This window comes from Siphateles boraxobius, unplaced genomic scaffold, assembly GCF_051911475.1.
Source record: "Siphateles boraxobius isolate OS27281-9 unplaced genomic scaffold, OSU_SipBor_1 19, whole genome shotgun sequence".
NCBI lineage: Eukaryota > Metazoa > Chordata > Actinopteri > Cypriniformes > Leuciscidae > Siphateles > Siphateles boraxobius.
Window position 1 is genome coordinate 17118997 of NW_027508799.1, and position 21004 is coordinate 17140000.

The following is a 21004-nucleotide window of genomic DNA, read 5'->3' on the forward strand; positions in this document are numbered from 1 at the left end:
AGGTATATGAAGAGGGATAGACTTGCCGTCTTTCCAATGGCATCCGCTGTAAAATGCTGTATACATATCCTAGATTACTTACAATTTCCCACAGCTTATATTGGCCGGAGACAAAGCTTAGGCCTTAGCTTAGACATTTTTTACAGCGTTTCATGAGCAGAACAATCCAAAAAAAAAAAAAACACATAAAAGATGGCGCTGCGGTGAATAAGGTCTATAGGTTCAATTTAAGGCTAGATTGTGAAATAGCAATTATAAAGAAAGGACCAATCACACTGTGCAAGTACAGTAGCCTACAGAGAAAGAGAACCAATCCCCAACGGGAAAATAATTAACAAAGCCACATATCGTGACCATATATCTTCTTTATTTCATAGCCTACTAGATTAGTCCACTAATGTCATCCACTATACATTAGTCCACTAATGTAGTCCACTTTAATACATTAGTCCATTAATGTAGTCCACTTTAATACATTAGTCCATTAATGTAGTCCACTTAATACATTCGTCCATTAATGTAGTCCACTATAGGCTATCACTAATGTAGCAGGGAAACGCCACACTTCTACGTCCCAGTGCAGCTATTTCCTATGCCCTACTAGTAAGTAGTGTTATTGTAAAGAGAATGTAGGCCTAAATACTATTGAATGTGTGCAGGCTTGTTTTGGGGCATTGGCTTACTTCTGACATAATGTCTTTTATGAACAGCTCGCTTTTAGTTACAGTAGTCTACGTGCATCCTGTCACCATTTAAACTGCCCTGTCAATCATCAAGTCACAGTTAAAGTCACCTCCACATAATAATTACCGTAATTTAGTTGTAGAAATGTAGTAGCCTAGCTTGGCACGTTGATCTAAAAAAAGTACAGTGAAAGAAAATGAGATTAATGATATACGTCACGCGGGTGCGTTTGGCCCCAGTCTGTGATGTCATCCGTCCGCGACATCACTCTTGTAGCATGATATGCTAACCGACCGTGCAGAACGAGTAGAGCATTTATTTTCGTAAAAGGTGTGTATCTAGCTTCAGATATTTGAACAGTTACAATGCAAGATTGGTTTAAGCGTAGACATTAATAATTTAGTATATTTATATAGCACAATAAGCGCTGCAAGCCGTTTGGAAGTGAATGCTAAATGCATAAATAATATTGACTGTAAGAACCATGTTTTATCATTTTTGTAACGGAAGTTCTAAGTGCAGGTTAATTTAGAATGTGGTTTTATGTTTAAAATACAAATGGACGTCTAACTGAGAACTTGTGTGATACTTTAGCTTCTGTTACAGTCCACACTGATGTTTGGAACACGTTTATATGTAAAATCCTGATTCATGTTTGTGTATTTCAGTGTTTTTATTTGGGAAGGAGGTAAAATGTCTTTATATGATGATTTGGGGGTCGCAACGAGCGACACTAAAACAGAAGGATGGTCTAAAAACTTTAAACTGCTTCAGTCTCAGCTGAAAGTGAAGAAAGCTGCATTGACACAAGCAAAGGTGGGTCAGTGTTTATGCCACATGCCTGACAATAATACAGTGTGTCTCCTTATATGAATAACTGGAGAGTATAAGTGTCAATGTAATTATAATGTAAAATTATAATTACATAATGTAAAACCTGCAAATATTAGGGAATTTTAAAATCCGAATTTATTTTGTTTCTATTATTGGCTACATTTAAAATATTTAACTGGCTAAAAATGTATCATTGTGAGTAATATCTCTATCATATATTATGTTATTTATAATATAATAAAAAATATAATACATTTTTGTACATGATTATCCAGCAACCACAAATAACTTGAAAAGTTATGGAAATTAATTCTTGAGTCATGGAAAGTCGAAAAGTGTGACCGATAAATGAAACTGACGTCTTTTGCAGACTCAGAGGACGAGACAGTCAAATGTTCTAGCTCCGGTTATCGATCTAAAGAGAGGAAGTTCAGCAGATGACAGACAGATCTCTGATACACCTCCTCACATCGCTGCAGGGATGAAGGTAAACAATGTGTTGGCTTTAGTGGGCAACAAAATTGTGATTTATGTATCAATGGCCCTGTTTACACCTGGTATTAAGATGCGTTTTGGTCGAACGAATGACAAGTAGACGAGGGAGACACATACCCGTTTACACCTGGTGTTTTAATCTGTCTCTTTTGTCCACTTTCAACCACTTCTGTTCTGATGTCTTTGAGGGGAGCGTCTAAAGGTGGGTAAATGTATGGGTTATTTCAGACTTTAGATCTAATGGACTAAATAACCTTGCACAATTTCCAAATGTTTGCGACCGGAGTAGGCACGTGCCGGTATCACATTTTCATGCTGCAATTAATTGATTGAGCTTTTATTACAGTATACGGTATTATCACAATATTTTAATTGCACAAGAGAAACGGATGTATTGGGGGGGGTGTAAAAAAACAACAACTTGCATCACAATAGGTGTAATTGTGATTGTCAAAACATTTGGTAACTAAACAGAATTGTATTAAGTTTAGTGACAATATGTTACAATGTTTACATGGTACAGTGACTGATAGGCTACTGTTTGTATTATTGCTTGACACAATTTTCACAATTTCAGTTCAGTTCCCGATTTGATTTCCATCTTGCTTTAATATTGACTCATTTGGATAAATATTAGGTAGGCTACAGTAGATAGCCTACATGTAAATTTTTCTCAAGAAATCTCACATAATGCTGTAAACATACAGAGAGCCCTATCAGCTGGTATTATTAAAGGTTAAAAATAACAAATGAAATAATTCGGTTTTCATTATAATAACAATTATGTAATAATGACACAAGTAAAATTATAATAAATATGTAATATTGTGCACATATTTAGCAAAAATCTCCACTCTATATCTATTTTTTTTCTAGTCAACTAACGTGCTGGTCATTAAATGGCTTTCCTGAGGTAAATGTAATGTTCTGTGACAATATTGTTCTCCTGCAGTTTTATTGACCTTTTTCGGTGGTTGAAAAACACTGATTGATCGATATTATGTATGAGGCATATATACCCAGAGGCACCGCAATAGGGCAGGCAAGCCAGGCAATTGCCTGGGGCCCCGCATTTTAAGGGGACCCCCGAGGGCTGATCATTCAAACAATCAGGAATGTTAATATAAAGACGCAGCAACATCTCTGCATTCCCCTTAGTGGGGCCCCTTTCTCGTTAACCTGGTTATGTTTTACCGTCTCTTCTCAGCAGCCTTTTTCAAATTGGAGCAGGGCTTATTGCGGTATGTCGAAAATGCATGATTTTATTTGTTAAAGTAACACCAGGTAACTTTTCAATCTTCATAATATATTTCCAAGTCTCTTGTGATGGTACATCGACTTACAATAGGTTGAATGACACGTCTGCCATAGCCTGACGGGGCCTGTAGCGTTTTTAATCGTACTTTTAAACTTCGGGTTTCGGGTAGTAACCGGCGAACAAAGAGAACTACAAAACTCGACTGCTTTACGGCATATACTTCACTTCCACCACCACCCCCACAGTCACTCATTTCGGTCTTTTGTCACGCTCTCCCGCCACACATTGTATTTCTCACGCTGAAAATCTATTTGTAATATATTTAATATGCCGCAGCGCCCAAAACTCTGGCCGCGCCGCTCTCACTGTGGAACAGGCATGAATTCAAGCGCGTCTCCTCTGGTGTTGTTCGTCTGGTGTTGTTAGCCAATCAGAAAATAGCACTATTGTATCTGGGTAACATTTAACGCAACAACCAATGACACCCTTGTCTGTCTGACTATTTTACGGAAGCTATCTTATCCTCCGTTTATCTTCATGAATCAGGTAATGATTATTTGTCTTGCCTCAAGCTATAATGCAAATCGATTTCTAAAATTTGCAGATTTATTTATGGTAGCTTGATATTATAATATTGACGATATATGGTTATTATCTACCACTCAAACATTGCATTGAAGTATCATATAGATTCAGTAAAACGATAACCAATAGACTAGGCTACTATAATGACACTGGCTTGTAAACGTGATCATCGCGATCATTTGTCGTTAGAAAAAAAATAAAACTCATGAAATTATATTCATATGACATGCTGAAATATATGCCACTGTACCTGGGATGAAGACATTTCACACGCGACGCAAGCAGAACACCTGCATGTGACCTCCTCCTACAGTGTTCAGGGCTATCATGGTTGTCAACAAATGCACGATGACAGAGTTTACGACAGTAGTAGAGGACAATACTGTTTCCCAACTGTAGGGGGACCCCGAGAGCAAAAGTTACCTGGTGTTACTTTAAACATGAAAAGGTCTTATCCGTCTGGTATGGCTGCTCGCTCTAACGTTAACCTAGATAAATGTTCGCTATTATTAGGCGCATATCAAAGTGTTTGTGCGGAGTGTGGAGCGCGCAATGTATGACATGGAGGCGCCGGTGCGATTAGGCTACTTGCATTTTCCTATAAACAGTGGAAAGAACTTAAAATACTCTATCGTTTCTGGCCACAAGGAAAAGAATAATGTATCAGTCGCAATTTTACTTTTATGTGTGTAAACTCACAATAACAGGAAAACGTTGTGCTTTTGTAAAATAAAATAAAACAATCAGGGCGCGCTTTCATTGTCTGCGTGAACTGGAGCATGTCTCAAAAATAAACAGAATCACAGCCTATACTAGCCTCTCATACATGATAAATATATCTATATAAAGATTGAAATACCCACTTTTAAACGAAAAAATTGTAATCGAAAGCAAATATCATCTGATTATCTAATCCGAATGGAAGGTGCATTTCTTTCAAAAGGCGCATCCACTTTACAGCGGAGATGTATGGAGATATGTTTGCAGCTGACACTAATTTAGAAAACACTAGTTTATTAATAAACAAATAAAATCTTAATTTTTTTAAGACATATTTATTATCATTAGCCTGCAGTGTTTCCCCTAGGTTTACAGCTTTTGGGGGGGGGGGTCGGTCAGTCATGGTGTTCACAAACAATGAAGGAGTCATGAACAATGAAGGAGTCATGGTGTTCATTTGTTTCTTTTAATGGTAGCAGTGAATATATTACCTGAACAATTATTTGAACTGTACATTACACTAAACATTGGAACATTTATTTTATGTCGTTTATCCACAAAGTGTGCAGCTTTTGTCACTGCAGTGTATCTTTCTGGGCTTCTGGAAGAACATTTCCAGAGCCTCTTGATATGGGAAGTCAGAAACGTCTGGCCCATTTATTGAGATCCGCATGCATGCTGCAAGATGGTCTCCTTGCAGCCTATTGCGGATGTTTGTCTTGACCTGGAAATGCATTAACTGTTAAATGTGATAGCTTAACAACATATAGCTAAAAGCAGAAAATCCTATTGTGAAAAGTTTGTATTACCCTGTTCATGGTTGAGAAGTCCCTTTCACAGTTTACACTACTGACTGGGACCGTCAGAGCAATAGAAGCCAGCAGGCTCATAGTTGGGTACAGGACACCAAACTCCTCATATTTTGAGGACAGTTCAGACAATATTGCCAGCTGTGTCTTGTTCTGAAAAGGTTAAAAATGATATCAGTAACACAGCGTAGTGTTCATGATAATGTCATGTAAAAAGTTCACATTTGTAAGTTACCTTAAGTGGACCTGAGACCACTTGCTCCTTGAAAGAAGCCCATTCTTCAAGGACTGTTCCAAAATCGACACAGGAACAAAACTTCTCTACCAGTATCCTCAGTTTTGTGTGTGCAGTGTCATCAGGGAGTGTAGCTGCTTGTGGACCAAGTATTCCAAATGCAGCCACAACTCCAACCTCACAGAAACGTCTCTCGAGATGGGCAATGAGGCCATCCAAATATGGATCCATCACCTAATCAAACACATGAAAAATGTCAGTAAACTATTAGTATAAATAAAACAGCAACAGCTATATTTAATTTAGATCAATAAAGTCAGACAAAAGCCACATAATCATGCCTGTGATTGAAATCTTTGCCAGTACTGCTGTCTGTCTCCTACATTACCCCCTCTTCTCCCTCTTTCCTGTTCAGCAGAGATGCAGAATGCACCCAGTCCTGAAGGGTCTTCCAAATTTTGGGTCAGCTTACTCAGGTGTGAGCCAGGTTGATGACCACCAGAATCTTTTATGCCCTTTATTAAGGCCAGGGTGACAGGTACCTGGAAAAAAATAAGCATATTGACTCACTCATGTGAAAATATTAATTGTGGTACCCTATATAAACAGAAATAAATAAACACGATAAAACATAGCAGTTGAGCTGAGTTATTTAAGTTACCTGCTCTTTGATTGCCAGGAACATGACATCCTCCTTTTGAAAGGACTTAGAGAGGCGTGCCAGGTGAGGGAGCACATCAGCTTGTAGATGAAGGGCAGCAATGAAGCGATAGGTGGCAAGGAATGAATAAAGTCCCTTAGCAGTAGGACATTTGCGGGTCTCTACTTCGTCTGCCAAGGCACCCAGTACAGCAGTTATGTTCCTCAGGAGGTTTTTTACTGCTTCATGTTGGGAGAGCCACCGTGTGTCCTTTACTTGCTAGTCAATGACAGAAAAAAAACAGTTTCAAAAATGAATATAAATGCAAGTAAAGTATTCATATGTCATTTTCTTTTAGGCATAACTTATTTACCTTCACTTTAAGCTCACAAACACCGAGAATCTCTGCAGCGGCTTTCAGAGAAGCAGAACGGTTTGCACTGTTTCTGAAGTACAGGTGCAACTGTTCCAAATGGTCTCTGAATGTAGCCATGTAAGGCACCTCTTCAGATGCATCCTTACAGGCTAGAGCTAGTCTATGTGCAGCACAGTGGACACTTAGGAGCCGTGGCCATTCCTCTGATAGCTGTTTTGCAACTCCATTTTGTCTTCCTATTAAATACATTTGTTTATTAATTTAACAAGAAACAAAATATTGAAAACAGTTTAATTATTTACAAAAAGAAGGTTAAGACACCTGTCATTACAGCAGCACCATCGGTTCCAAGGCCAAAGATTAGGTGTGTCGGTATGCCCTTCGTGTGAATAATATTTTTTAGGGCTGCCACTATTGAATCTGCTTTCCCGTCAGTAAGGCAAATCAGATCCAGGAAATGGCAGAAGACCTTGCCCGCATTGTCCAAGTATCTAATGTACAAATGATACATTTGATACTTTTCAATGATCTGTTATTTAAATTTTATTGGTCAATGAAATGTTACACTTTGAGTAGATCTACCTCACGTGAATGTCTAGCTGTCTGCACACGGATACATCTGTGGTCTCATCAATCTCCAAGGCTATGGCTCGTGACTGAGAAATATCCCTCAATATTGGCTTTTCAATGACTGTTGCCAGAATTTCAAGCATTTCATCAATTATTCTGTGTGATCTATAGTTGGTGCTTTTGCCAATCTAAAAAATTGAAAAGATGCTTTACAAGTAAATGCAGTATGAATTCTTTAACTAATTTTATGCAAGAAACTTCCAATTACTTGTCAATATGGGATCACATAAGACAAATATGAAATAAGGTAAACATTTACAAAATAAGCTTACATTGAGCTTGTCAAAATAGATGCAGCCCAAAAGATTGGCTAGTTGCAGCAAGGCTGGATAGTTGGTGTGGTGGGCTATTTCATGCTTTATTAGCCAGTACAAGCACTTGAAAGCCCCCACCACAGCTTCATGTTCCAGGACAACTGTGGGCTCAAATGATGCAGGGACAGTGTTGCCTGAAATTACAAGCATCATTTGTAATAAAAAAATCAAACTACATATTATTGATTGAATCATAATAAAATAAAATTACCTGCTATCAAACTTGACTGGCGCTGACAGGTTGTTCTGTGATGCTCAGATGCAATATGTTTGCAAAAAAGTTATACTTTCGCCTGGCTCCGCAGAGAGAGAGAGAGAGAGAGAGAGAGCGCGCGCGCGACCGGGGCTCTCTCTCTCTCTGCTCGTTCAGTTAAACATGCGCCCTGTCACACGCGCAGCAGTTCGTCTACATTATTAAACGATCAAATAAGACTTTGGCGTTACAAAAATTCGCTTTGGACGCCGTGCTATGGTGCTCGATAAAGGAGAAACGGGACAGTTGTGAGTTCACGGTCATACTGTGGCTGACTCAGAGCAGGAGCATCGGCATATCGATGGTACATAGAACCGGTTCTCGAGTGGAACCGGTTTTCAATTCCCATCCCTAGCTCACACATTTATTGATGTATGTATTTTGTGCAAGTGAATAGTTACTTACCAAGATCAGTCTTGTACAGCCAAGGGGAGTATTTCCCTTCTGACAGCCAAGCTGGGTCAAAACCTGTCATCCGGTGATGACTGGACTTCTGATGGTTGTCAGGGGCAGGATGCGCAGCACTTGGAGCAGGAGAGCGAGTGTTGCCATTATCAGTACCGTTACCCTGTGAGCGTTTAAAAAACGCAAATATTTTTGTCTGGTTTTCCTCTTTTTGACGCGACATATTTCCCGCCGCGCGCTCTCTGCTCATGTGACGCAAGTGTTTGTTTGTTTGTGTGCGCGCGTGAGTGCGCACTCATTGAGTTAAGTGTAAACGCGCAAACACAGACAGAAAAGACATGCCATCGTGGAAATAAGATAAATAACATATTACTTAAAGGCTATTTATTTTGTTTAATAAAATAACAAATTGTAATCTGGCGCTATAAAGAAAATCAAATCAAATTTACTTGACCTTCAAGGGGGGCGGGGCGAGCCGTTAGGAGGGCGGGGCGCCCCCCTTATATAATGGTAGGGGAAACACTGGCCTGCTTTTGCGGCAAGATTTATGCATGCGCTTGAATATAGGCTCCATGCACCCAGTATTTAAGCAGAAATTAATATAAACGTGTGATTAGTGACTAAATCTGTTACACATTTGAAGATTTACTGTATCTTGAAGATTGTTGTATTGTATCTTCTGTTATAAAGATGAAGATTGACATTTCGTTTTTTTAAAAATAAGCACATAATGTTGTAAAAAATAAACAACTTGTGTTCTGTTAGATGTTCTGTGTTTTGACTACTTTTTGAATTTTTTATAATAATATCTCTAGGCAATGAAGATATATTAACAAAAAAATCTTATATATTATATAGGCTATAAAACATAGCTACATAAAACATTATATATATATATATATATATATTTATATGGCCCTCATTGATTAATTTTGCCTGGGGCCCCCACTCAGTGTTGGTTCCCCTCTGTATATACCGTTCTGGAAGTTGTACTGTATGTTTAAATAAAAATTAACATATGATCAGTTTATTTGAAATGATGGCGCTACAGTGATCTGTCACGTCACATTTACAAGCGCCAAAACGGTATTTATTGTCTAAATTTCATGATAAAATGGACAGAACCTGAGAGCTGAGAATTTTTCATATCACAACAAAAGTAACCTTCTCCGTCTAGTCTGTCGGTGTCAGTGTCCTCTTTTCTCTGTTTCGTCTTTCTCTGCGTGAAAAAATGGATGTGTGGCGTGAGAGCGTGTGAAAAGTGTCGATTGTGTGCAGCCCCCTGACTTTTAGAAGGGGGTTAAATCTTCATCATCGTTCCTCCTTCTGCCATGCTTTTTCTCCATGTGAGGATTGTTTACATTAGACTAGAGTGAGCAGTGAGCACTGCGCCGCATGCATACAGTGCTTATAAATGTGGGGATTGTTTACATCATAGTGCGCACGTGTTTTGCGCAGCATATACGCTGTGTTTTTTTAAGCGGTTGATGGAAAATAAGTAAGTAAACTTTATTTACATAGCACCTTTCACAGATAAAATCACAAAGTACTTTACATGTAGCAAAATAACAATTTGAACAGTTAAGAAACATTATACAAAAACATACAACATAATAGCTCAGTCAACTGAAAGCTTGTCTGAATAGAAGTGTCTTCAGCTGTTTTTTAAAAGAATCAACAAAATCAGCCTGATTGGGAGCAACTGCCTGCAAAGAGCGGTCTCCCCGAGTTTTAAGGTGGGTTTTGGGGACCATCAGGAGATTTTGACCTGAGGAACGAAGACTGCGGAAAGAAGAGTAAGGGGTCAACATGTCCGCAATATATTTCGGAGTCTGTCCATGTAGTGCTCTAAAAGTTAAAACTAATATTTTATTATCGATTCTGTATTTTACTGGAAGCCAGTGGAGAATAAATAAGATCGGAGTAATGTGAGCCCTTCTGTTTGTTACTTTTAGTAGCCTGGCCGCTGCGTTTTGCACCAATTGAAGATGGCTCAGAGAAAATTTGTTAAAACAAATAAATAGAGAATAACAATATTCTAATAGTGAAGAAATAAAAGCATGAATGAACTCCATGCTAGCTTTGTTCTCAGTTTAGAGATATTTCTTAAATGATAAAAGCAGTTTCTGACCAACTGTCTAGAATGACCATCCAGAGACATTGATTGGTCGAACAGAACACCAAGGTTTCTTAGGCTCAACTGGACTGATGAGTCCAAGGAACTGAGGTGTTGTTTAATTTGGGTTAGTTTTTGTTCTGGAGCAATGATCAAAGTTTCAGTCTTTTTTGTATTTAGTTGTTAATAATTGTTATACAACCAAGTCTTAATGCATGACAGGCATTCCAATAAATTAGTTAATTTACATCCACATAAAAGTGATAAGACGCATTATTAAAATTACGAAATATATCACCGAGAGGGCTAATATACAATAAAAACAAAATAGGACCTAAAACCGAACCCTGAGGAACTCCATATGTAAGAGGGGTCATTTCTGACAAAATGTTGTTTACAGACAGACAAAAAGATAGTAAGAGGTGAACCATTTTAGAACAGAGCCAGAAAACCCCATTTCATTACATAGCCGATTTATCAATACTGTATGGTCCAATGTATCAAATGCAGACGATAGGTCAAGTAAAATCAGCACAGTGTATTGTCCAGAATCAGCAGCCATCAAAATGTCACTTGATACTTTAAGAAGCGTTTTATGTGATTAAGTCTCAGTTTTATGGTATTTACGAAATCCTGACTGAAATTTATCAAACAAATCTTTTCCTTCAAGAAATGAAAACAACTGCCCCACCACCACTCTCTCAAGGATTTTAGATAAAAAAAGGCAGTTTAGATATAGGCCTGTAGTTAGTTGGTTCAAAATAATCCAAAATTAGGTTTCTTTAGTATGGGGCTGACAACTGCTTGTTTAAAATGGCTATACGCCATTTTTTTATGGCATATGTCCTTGTTTAAAATAAGCTAATGCGCGTTCTAAAAATCTAAATTCGGGTCTATTATTTTTCACGGTATTTTGAAGTGCCCGCAACAACAATATCGTGCTCATTAACGCGATTTATCGCATTTCCAAATACCGGGCCAAAAAATAAACCACATTTATTTCTGGAAATCGAAATTCAGGGTAGTCTCTCTTAAACCAAAACCTATCTGAGAGAGCTATGAAGTGATCTCCAAACAACAGAGTATTTATTCAGTCAAATCATGCATATGAATTTTTCAGCAAACAAAGACTTTCAAAATGGATTGGATAAACAAATGAGCACATTATCTTAAGGCCTAATTCTTACTCTCATCATAAAAGTACATTTTATGGTTCATCCCATAATATGCATGGCAACCTGACATTCTTCAAGACCATCTTATCTGACTCGTATCATAACCTCCGTTGGGCAGTGTCCTGCTTGAAACCTTTGGTTCGTTGTCTTACATTCTCAAACAGATACCACTCTTTTTTAACCATTGCTTTTATCCTCCTTCACTACTTCCTCTGTCTGATACAGCATATCTTAGACAATCTATTTGCAAAACGTGCAATGGTTACATACACTTATGTCTATTTTGTCAAAAACAAATGAAATTCTCATGATTAGAAAGTTAAGTAAGGATTATGTAAGGAAATCCATGCAACGTAAGATTAACAAAATTGATCATGTATAAGCAACAGCATTGATTGAAATTACATAAGAAAATATTTTTCTGGCAACCCATCAAACCACAGGCGTGTGTCTTGTTTATTTCATTCCTGTGTGTTTGTTTCATCTGCTTCAGTTCAGTCTTTATCAACTGCTAGTTAGTCTCCTTGGTTACAGATTACGTTGAGTAATTCCCTGTCATTCCCTGTGTATTTATACCACGTTTCTTTCGATTCATTGTTGTTTATCGTCAATGTAAGTGTGTTTTCCCCTGCGTTAATCCTGTTTCTGAGTATTTGATATTAAAACCTGTTTCCTTAAAGTATTCCTCGTCGTTAGAGTTTCTATTTACCACGTTACGTGACAATGCAAACCAGTGGCCCCTTATCTAGCACCTTCTCTGGAGTGTCAGCTGTTCCAATGTATGCTGTAGCTGACTGACAAAAGTTGGCTTGAAAAAAAATGCTAAATGATCCTAAATGCTATTCCTCCTAAAATCTGTCTATCTATCTATCTGTCTATCTCCATCCGTCCTAGCCAGCTAGCTAACTTTTAAAACGACTAAACTAAAAATGAAAACTATTACAAACTGAAAAACTTCAAACTTTTAAAACTACTTCTAACTTTCTGGCTGGGCTTTTTAAGCCATCTTTAGAGTTTGTCTTTTCAAACTTTAATATCTAGTAATTATTATTATTATTTTATTACGATTGTCATTACTAAATAAAAAATATTTAAAAATAATAAGAAATAGGCCTATTACTCTTGTAATATTACTATTAAAATATTTAAGAAATGTATTAAAATAACAATAATACATGTATTTTACAGTTCAACTGTAAAATTAGAATAATATTTATGGGTGTCTTATTAATTAATTACTTAATTTTCAAATGTTAACCCATCAAGCTTTAGTTTAGTCAGAAAACCCTAGGAGCTTCTAAAACTTCTCTTTTGTTGACCGCAGCAGGTTGAAAAGCACTTCTCAGTACAAGTTTATGAAGATGGTTGATCTGTTCTCAAAGCGACCCAAGTTCATATGGAACAACATCTACTGCGAACCGAGTCAGTGAAAACACCCGATCATGAGCTGCTTGCATGTTAAAGATCACAGTCCTGTGCTGCATCCTGAAACATGCAGTTTAATTCAAGTATTTGAAGTATCTCAGTATTTAATCCAATTACAGCCTTTGCGATTTGAAAGGTGCACTAAGCCATTGCACGATTTCTGTTTTATCTTGATTAATCTTGCAGCCTTACTGGCACCTCTTAGCTCTATGCTTTTAAAAAGGTGACATCACAGCATTTGATCTGTTAAAATCACAACTCTTCCTCCCAGTAATATGTTACATTAAAAAATGTATGAGGATTTACTCACTGGAGTGGTTCATTATGCCAAGATGCGTTTCTTAGAACATTGTTTCATTGACTATGACTGTATGTGTGCCCATTTTAGGACTCTGTGTCAGGTGGGTTTTCATCCGGAGATGTGCTGATTCCATTGGCTGATGAGTATGACCCCATGTTTCCCAACGACTATGAGAAAGTGGTGAAGAGACACAGAGAGGAACGACAAAGACAGAGAGAGCAGGAGCGGCAGAAGGAGATTGAGGAGAGAGAGAAGTATGCATCCACTATTTAAGAAAAATTTGATATGCGATAGCTCGTTAAATAATGCGATTTACGATAATGCTTTGAGTGTGTAAAATATTTATTTTATTTAAAAACTGAAAATGATATAACCAATATACATGTTTTACATTCTATTTTTTAAGAGAAGAAAGCATCTCTACAACTTCTGAAAGTCAACAACAGTGTTTTACTGTAGCGTTACATAAAAAGTAAGTGTCATTTTAACGTCAGTGCAAACGCAGGGTTTCAGGTAGGCCTACATTAGGTTTATTTAACAACAGAAATTGAATAATCAAATGTAAAAATAAAACACTGCTTCACTGTATGAATTAAATATAGACTGAATACATTTTGTAACTTTAAAAAGAATCAGTCAAGAGTAATGAGTGATTTTCTGTTTGTCGGTTGTTTGATTAACATTAAGCACACAGACAGAAGCAGGTTTGTTAAGCTCAGCTGCAGTCACTTTAAGAGCTGCACGGATCCAATATATTGTAATATGCACGCTTTTGTTCTCAGCTGTTTACTCCACTTACTAAATAACTGGTTGTTTTTAGGTTAATACTCACCAAGATGGTATTTTGACAATGTTGTGTGTATTTGGTTATATAAACTGTGGAATAGAACTGAAATCAGTTTTACGCTGTCTGAGAGGCGGCTTTCTGTGCGCGTGTGTAGGCATGTCAGATGTATGTAACAGTCACGTGTCTAGTCTATTCTCTTCTGTCTGCATCAACCTAAAACTTGTAGTTCTTGTAATCTTTTGGATGCCACGATTACGTAATCGTTCAAATCCGCAATTACAAAAAAAATGTCCACTTACATTATTCTGTGAGCTTAAGAGATGTGTTTAGAGCATGTTACGTTGAGAGAGGGAATCACGACTACTTCAGAGAACCCAGCACAATAGGAACTATCAGTGACGTAAGTGTACGCTTGTTGGTCCTACACACGCGAAACACCAGCACCCGCCATTTTTAAAAAGCCATGTACACAGCCCTTTTACTTCCTAAACTAACTCTACGAAAATGAAAAACAGTGATAGTCCTTAACGCTAAGGAGAAAATCCAACACAACTTTTGAGTCGACCAAGCGAAATATGATTATGTATTTCTGCTCCGCTAGTGACATTGGGCATCAACCACGCGGCAAACGCTTAAGGTGATGATACACGGGGCAACTTTGAGCAATGTTGCTGGGCAATCTTGCCGAGTGATTGTTGCTTGGGCACTTTCTCATTGAAAATGGGCAATACATTTCTATCTGGATAATTTAGATCGGTCGTGGGCCTTGTGTGTGTCTCATCTGGTTGCCCGTTGACGACAACATTGCCCAGCAACATTGCTCAAAAAGTTGCCCTGTGTATCATCACCTTAATACTTTTTCATATACTGTCAACTTTGTATAACAGTTCTATCTAATAATATATTAAACAGGACTGTTAAACAGATCGTAAACTTGTGAAGATTGGGAGCACTGTGTGCTCAGGCTCTGGCGTTCTCAGCGCATTCAAAATAAAAGTCACAACAACAAGCGCGGCTTACGTCACTTCAGAGTCCCTACTAGCGGTGCGAATGCAACCAAGAAAACGGCCATTGGGGAACATTAGTTCTCCTGGAACCAGTCTGGTGGCTAGTTCCTATAACCACCCAGTGAGAAAGCCCCTATTATTAAAACATGCATATGTTTCCTTTTTGTTTTTTTGTTTTTTAAAGAATAAATCAAACCATTGTTGACAATCGAGGCTTAATGCTATAGAAGAGCAATAAAAGTTTTTCAGGAAGAGTTTTTACAGCTTGTTTTTTATTTTTATATAAAAATATGGCATTCAGTTGCTTCAAATAATGGTATAACGCTATTCAAAACATCATTCAATGTAAATTGTGAAAAATTGTTACTGTTTCTTTAAATGCTCAAGCTTTTTAAAGCATGATGGGTTCTGATTGGCTGTCAATGTTTTTGTAATTTATCAGCTGGAAAAATCGTTCTGAAAGGGATTCCAACTTAATTGTTCTTCTGATGTTATCAATGTTGTCAAAGTAGTGGTGTGGACTTCCCTATTGTCACAGAATTAGAACAATTATTAAAACACAATTCCAATCAGTTTTGCAAAGTGAGCCAGAGCAGGTGGTTCGGAAAAGGTTTGTAAAAATCAGGATTTTTTTTGCTGTTCAGATTACACAGAACTAAATGTATTTGATATTTTTTTTCCCCATAAAATCTTAGTTTTATGCCTCGCTGAACACAGCCTTAAACATTTGCCTGATCTGCACAGATCAGTGTTGTTTTGTTGTCCATTGTGTTGTGACCATTTTGCTCCTGTCTGTTAGGAAACGTAAAGAGAGGCATGAAGGAGGGGGAGCTCCAAGCGGATTTTCACGTTTCCCGAATCCCGAAGGCGAATCAGATGAGGAGGAGGATTTTGAGAGAGAAAAGAGGAAGAGGAGTGAGTTCCCAATGAAACATTTCTTCATCTCAACTTCTTTTGTATCGAATTATTTGTATATTGACAATTGTCTTTAGATTATCCAAGATGTTAATACCATGTTTAAACAAGGGCCCTTGGTATAATCTTCTGTGTGGTTATAAGATGTCGTTCATATGGCATACAGGTATGGGTGGAGCTGCCATCGCCCCTCCGACATCACTAATCGATCGAGAATGTAAGTACATCCCATAGACCTTTTAAAAACCTTTATTTTCCTGTTTTGCCACATTTGAAATCAATATACACTGATGAGCCAAAACATTATGACCGGTCACAGGTGAAGTAAATATCGTTGATCATCTCCTAACAAGGCCACATATAAGGGAAAGTTCACCAATAAATGAAAATTCTGTCAGTAATTACTCACCCTTATGTTGTTCCAACCCCGTAAGACTTTCGTTCATCTTCGAAACACAAATTAAAATATTTTTGATTAAATCTGAGAGCTGTCTCACTCCTCCATAGGCTTTTATGTAATTGAAACTTGCCGGCCCAGAAAGTTAGTAAAGACAATGTTTAAAATAGTCCAAGTGACTACAGTGGCTCAACCATAAGTTTATCAAGCGACAAACAAACAAAATAACGACTTTATTCAACTATTAATTTTCTTCTGTGTGGGCCTCTTGAGTGAACGTAGGTTCACTATTGGCCAGCATCACACACATGACCAGCGTCGGCCAACGACCAGCGTTGGTAAGCAAACAATCATCTCGCAAACAGTGTGTTGGATGCAGGAGAAATGGGCAGGAATAAAGATCTGATCTGCACCCTGCCACACTGCACAAATTGCTCAGGAATGGTTTGGGGAAATTGATAAAAAGTTTTAGGTGTAGCTCTGGCCTCCAAATCCAATTGAGCATCTGTGGGATGTGCTGGGCCAACAACTTTGATCCACAGCGGCTCCACCTCACGACCTGCAGGACTTGAAGGATCTGCTGCTTGGTGCCAGATACCACAGGACACATTCAGGGGTCTTGTAGAGTCCATGCATCAGCGGGTCGGCGTTGTTTTGGCAGCCCTCAGAAAACTAATAGCGTATTAGGCATGTGGTCATAATGTTTTTGCTCATTGGTGTGTGATTTTGTGTGTGTTCGCTTTGTCCCTGGTAGGTTGCAGCTTTACACAGTCTTAAATAAAGTTGAGGAAAATATGAGTAAGTAACAAAACTGTGTTTGTTGTCATGACAGCATCATATTCATATGATGAAGATGGTCGCCAGAGGTCGAAAGCTGCTATTCCACCTCCTATGTTTGATGACTTGGACAGACCACGATCTCCCCCTGGACCAACTAATTCATTCCTGGCTAACATGGGGCAAGAGAATTTCAATGCACTCAGAAACAAAGAACCCCGACTCATAAAGTCATTATGATTTATAAAAAATGTCTTGTCGCACTCGTTTGAATGAACGCTTTGGTTCTGATTTACACCAGTTTAGATTTCCAGAAAATTTAGATCCACAAAAACTTATATGTATATATATAATTTAAGATTCAAGTAATTTCGATTTCCCCAAAAAATTGTTTCAACAGAAGAATCTAAATGTTACTAGAAATAAGGATATGTAAGAAAATGTTCATTTGAATTTAATCTAAATTGTTTTATTTTTTAACAAGGACATTTTTTTCCATTAAATTTAGCTAAAGCATTTAGATTTAATCAGAACATTTAACCAATAATATTTAATTTAATTATTTTTTACAATGAATTTAGATTTCCAAAGAATTTATTTTAAACCAATTTAGATTTAACAAGAAAATAGTAGATTTAACAAGATATTAGAAATTGAGCATTTAGATTTAACCAAAACATTTTAATTTAAACAATAAATACATCTCATATTTAATTTAAATGATTTTTATGCAATAAATTTAGATTTCCAAAAAATTGTACTTTTAAAATGAAAGATTTTAATAATTTAGCTTTAACCAAATATTTTAAATTAAAAGAAATAGTTTACATTTAACTGGACCATTCTGATTTAACTAAAAATAAATAAACTTAGTAACATTAAAATAATTCATTTCCAAAGAATATATTGTAAAGAATTTAAAGGGTTTAGATTTTACCAGAAACGTTTTGATTTAACAAAATAATGAATAAATCTCTTAATACTTAATATAAATTAAGATTCAATCAATTCATTTAGATTTCCAAATAACTTCTTTTAAAGAAAAATTATTTAAATCTATAATTTAAAGTCCAGTGTCTGTCTGTGTGTTCTTCAGTGGTACCGTGGCTCATAAAATCATGCAGAAGTATGGATTCCGCGAAGGCCAGGGTCTGGGGAAACACGAGCAGGGGTTGAGCACGGCGCTGTCAGTGGAGAAAACCAGCAAGCGTGGGGGCAAGATTATTATTGGAGACTCAACGGAAAAGAGTGAGATCACACACACAAACACACAGTAACCATGTACAACCTTACACGTCATGTCGATTCTTGTTTTTTTCTGTTCCTTTTTACAGTTTCGAATGTCATGTTTGTTTTCAATTCCATGTGTTGTCATTTGCGCAACCATGTACCCTCTGTGTGAGTGTATTATTTGGTTCATTTACATTTGTTTGTGTTTTTCAGCATCAGCATCAGCATCAGCATCCAGTCAAAATTTGGCTGATCCACATGGCTCTAATTCAGGTTTGATTTTATTTTATTTCCTGTTTCCCATATCAATCATTGACTTACAACAGTTATTTGTTTGCATCTGTATGTGTCTTGACCACCCACATGAAACCATCTGTGATATATTTGTCACTAGGAAACAGAATTTGTGCCCCTTATGTCTGTTATGCAAACAGTGGCAAAAGCAACTTCCCTAACATGGGCAAATGGGTGTTAAAGTAAATCTTTTTCAGATCTTCTTTCATAGAGTACCGTAATTCCTCAAATAAAAACCGGTAGTCAATTAAACGCCGGGCCCCTGATAGTGGCCGGGGGCGGGGTCAACACAGACAAATAAAGGCTGGTCTCAAATTAAGGCCGGGGAAAATTTAGTGTTGATAGGTAATATCCTGTGCCTTTCATATCATGACATAACGTAACATAGGCCTACTCATTTTCCACTAGATATTTTCCTCTACATATCATCGATGTCGGCCCGCTCTGACATAACTGCCAGATTCAAACTGTGCTTTCAAGCTGAGCTAAAGACGGACTTTCAGCGCTTGTCACACCGTATATCACAACTATTCAGTGTTTTTAACCACATCATGTTTATTTTAGGTTTCAGACATTTAAATACATATAATTTATAGAAGAACAATACATTTATAGTTTGTAAAATACACAATAGTGTCTTTGGAAGCGGCAATAACAGGTTTTAGCGGGGTTTTATTCATATCACAGTGCAAGTAACTATTAAGTTTACTCGGTTTCTTCTCCCAGTTTACCGGCCACTTTCTTTAATGTATTGGAAATACATTAAAGTAAGTGGCCGAACAGACTGGAATCTCTGAACTGCGGCCCAGACAAACATCTCACGTTACAGATCAAGATCATTTATAACGTTAAAGGTTTTTAAACGACACACCAAACTCTCTTATATGTATTTGAGAATTGGAGTTTGGAAGTTTAAGCAAGTTTGTTAATATTTAGAAAAAAAGTGCTACATCTGTCATACAGCGCTATTTTGGCTGTGGTGAATCACGTGCGTGCCAAGCATGACGCGTCACCATGGAAACAGGGCGGGCGGGGGATCGCGATGCAGTCTCAACATAGTTATGTCTGTCAGCCAACGCGATAGATGATTGCATCGTCTATCGGCCCAATCCTATTATTTATGAAAAAGATGGAATTAGAAATAAAGGCCTGCCTCTAATAAAAGCCTGCTTCAAATAAGAGCTGGTTACCCTCTGCAGTTCAGGTAAATAAAGGCCCCGGTTTTTATTTGAGGAATTACGGTATCTGTTCAGGATTTTTATGTATTTCTGTCTCATTTTTTCATCATTTGAACAGTCTTTTTAACCAAACAGCCATTAAATTCATGTTTAATGCAAGATGTAAAGTACAGTAAAAAATAATCAAGGCTTGTTTCCCTTTTCATTACATGAACACAAAGGAAGCATCATATTTAATAATTCTCCTTTATATGCACTATAACAATACATAGTCATAAACAGCAATATTTACATGCATATACAGTACCGTTCAAAAGTTTGGGGTCAGTGAAAATAATTTTTTGAAATAAATGTGACCGTTTTCCATTTCAAATAAATGCTGTACATTTGAACTTTGTTCACCATGGAGTAATAGAAACTTCAAAATAAATTTGATATCAAATCTTTATAATAATAAAAATATAATATAAATATAAAAATATAATAATAATACAATAATAATAATAAGAATTGTTATTATGAGAAAAATAATACGATCATAATAATAAGACATTTCTATTGGGCAGCAAATCAGCATATATGAATGATTTTTGGAGGATCATGTGAGACTGAAGACTGGAATAATAATGCTGAAAATTAATCTTTCCCATCAAAGGAATAAATTACATTTTCAAATATATTCAAATAGAAAAAAGTCCCTTTACATTGCAATTATGTTTTTACAATATTACAATATTACTGTATTTTTAAATGAATAAATGCAGCCTTGGTGAGCATAACAGACTTCTTTCAAAAACATTTTTTACAAAAATGAAAACGTTTTACAACCCCAAACGTTTAAAAAGTAGGGTATATATTTAGTAATACTTTTTAATACATGAGAAATGGCACACAGAAAATTAGTGACAACAGGCAACTCCTTGTATCAGAGTTTTGAATGAATTAATTGACATTCATTAAAAGAAGCTGACTTTTCTTTTATATGAAGTGTTGATATAAATGTAAATCGAAATATATATATATTTTTTATAGCGGATCCCTCAAAGAAAAATGATACCAACCCTCTTACAGAGATTCTCAAATGTCCAACAAAGGTGGTGTTGCTGCGGGTAAGCTGTGTCAATCAGTCTAAATTAAATTGAACTTCATAGATGTGTTTTAGAA

At 36.9% G+C, this 21004-nt stretch overlaps 1 protein-coding gene across 5 annotated transcripts in view; it reads left to right on the top strand.

The window, feature by feature from the left end:
* The first annotated feature begins 921 nt into the window (after positions 1-921).
* The window catches only part of rbm17 (RNA binding motif protein 17), a 27661-nt gene continuing 7578 nt past the window's right edge, over positions 922-21004 (top strand). Inside the window, exons 1-11 of one of the 5 annotated variants that reach the window (XM_077233979.1) lie at positions 924-1014; positions 1353-1500; positions 1889-2005; positions 13343-13509; positions 13662-13727; positions 15849-15964; positions 16131-16181; positions 17194-17320; positions 18235-18386; positions 18582-18641; positions 20873-20949. In XM_077233979.1, coding sequence (XP_077090094.1) covers positions 1378-1500; positions 1889-2005; positions 13343-13509; positions 13662-13727; positions 15849-15964; positions 16131-16181; positions 17194-17320; positions 18235-18386; positions 18582-18641; positions 20873-20949 — 1056 coding nt within the window. In that variant the 5' untranslated portion in view covers positions 924-1014; positions 1353-1377. Of the gene's footprint in view, positions 1015-1352; positions 1501-1888; positions 2006-13342; positions 13510-13661; positions 13728-15848; positions 15965-16130; positions 16182-17193; positions 17321-18234; positions 18387-18581; positions 18642-20872; positions 20950-21004 lie in introns of all 5 variants that reach the window. The other 4 variants (XM_077233980.1, XM_077233981.1, XM_077233982.1 and 1 more) reach the window with 4 other exon arrangements.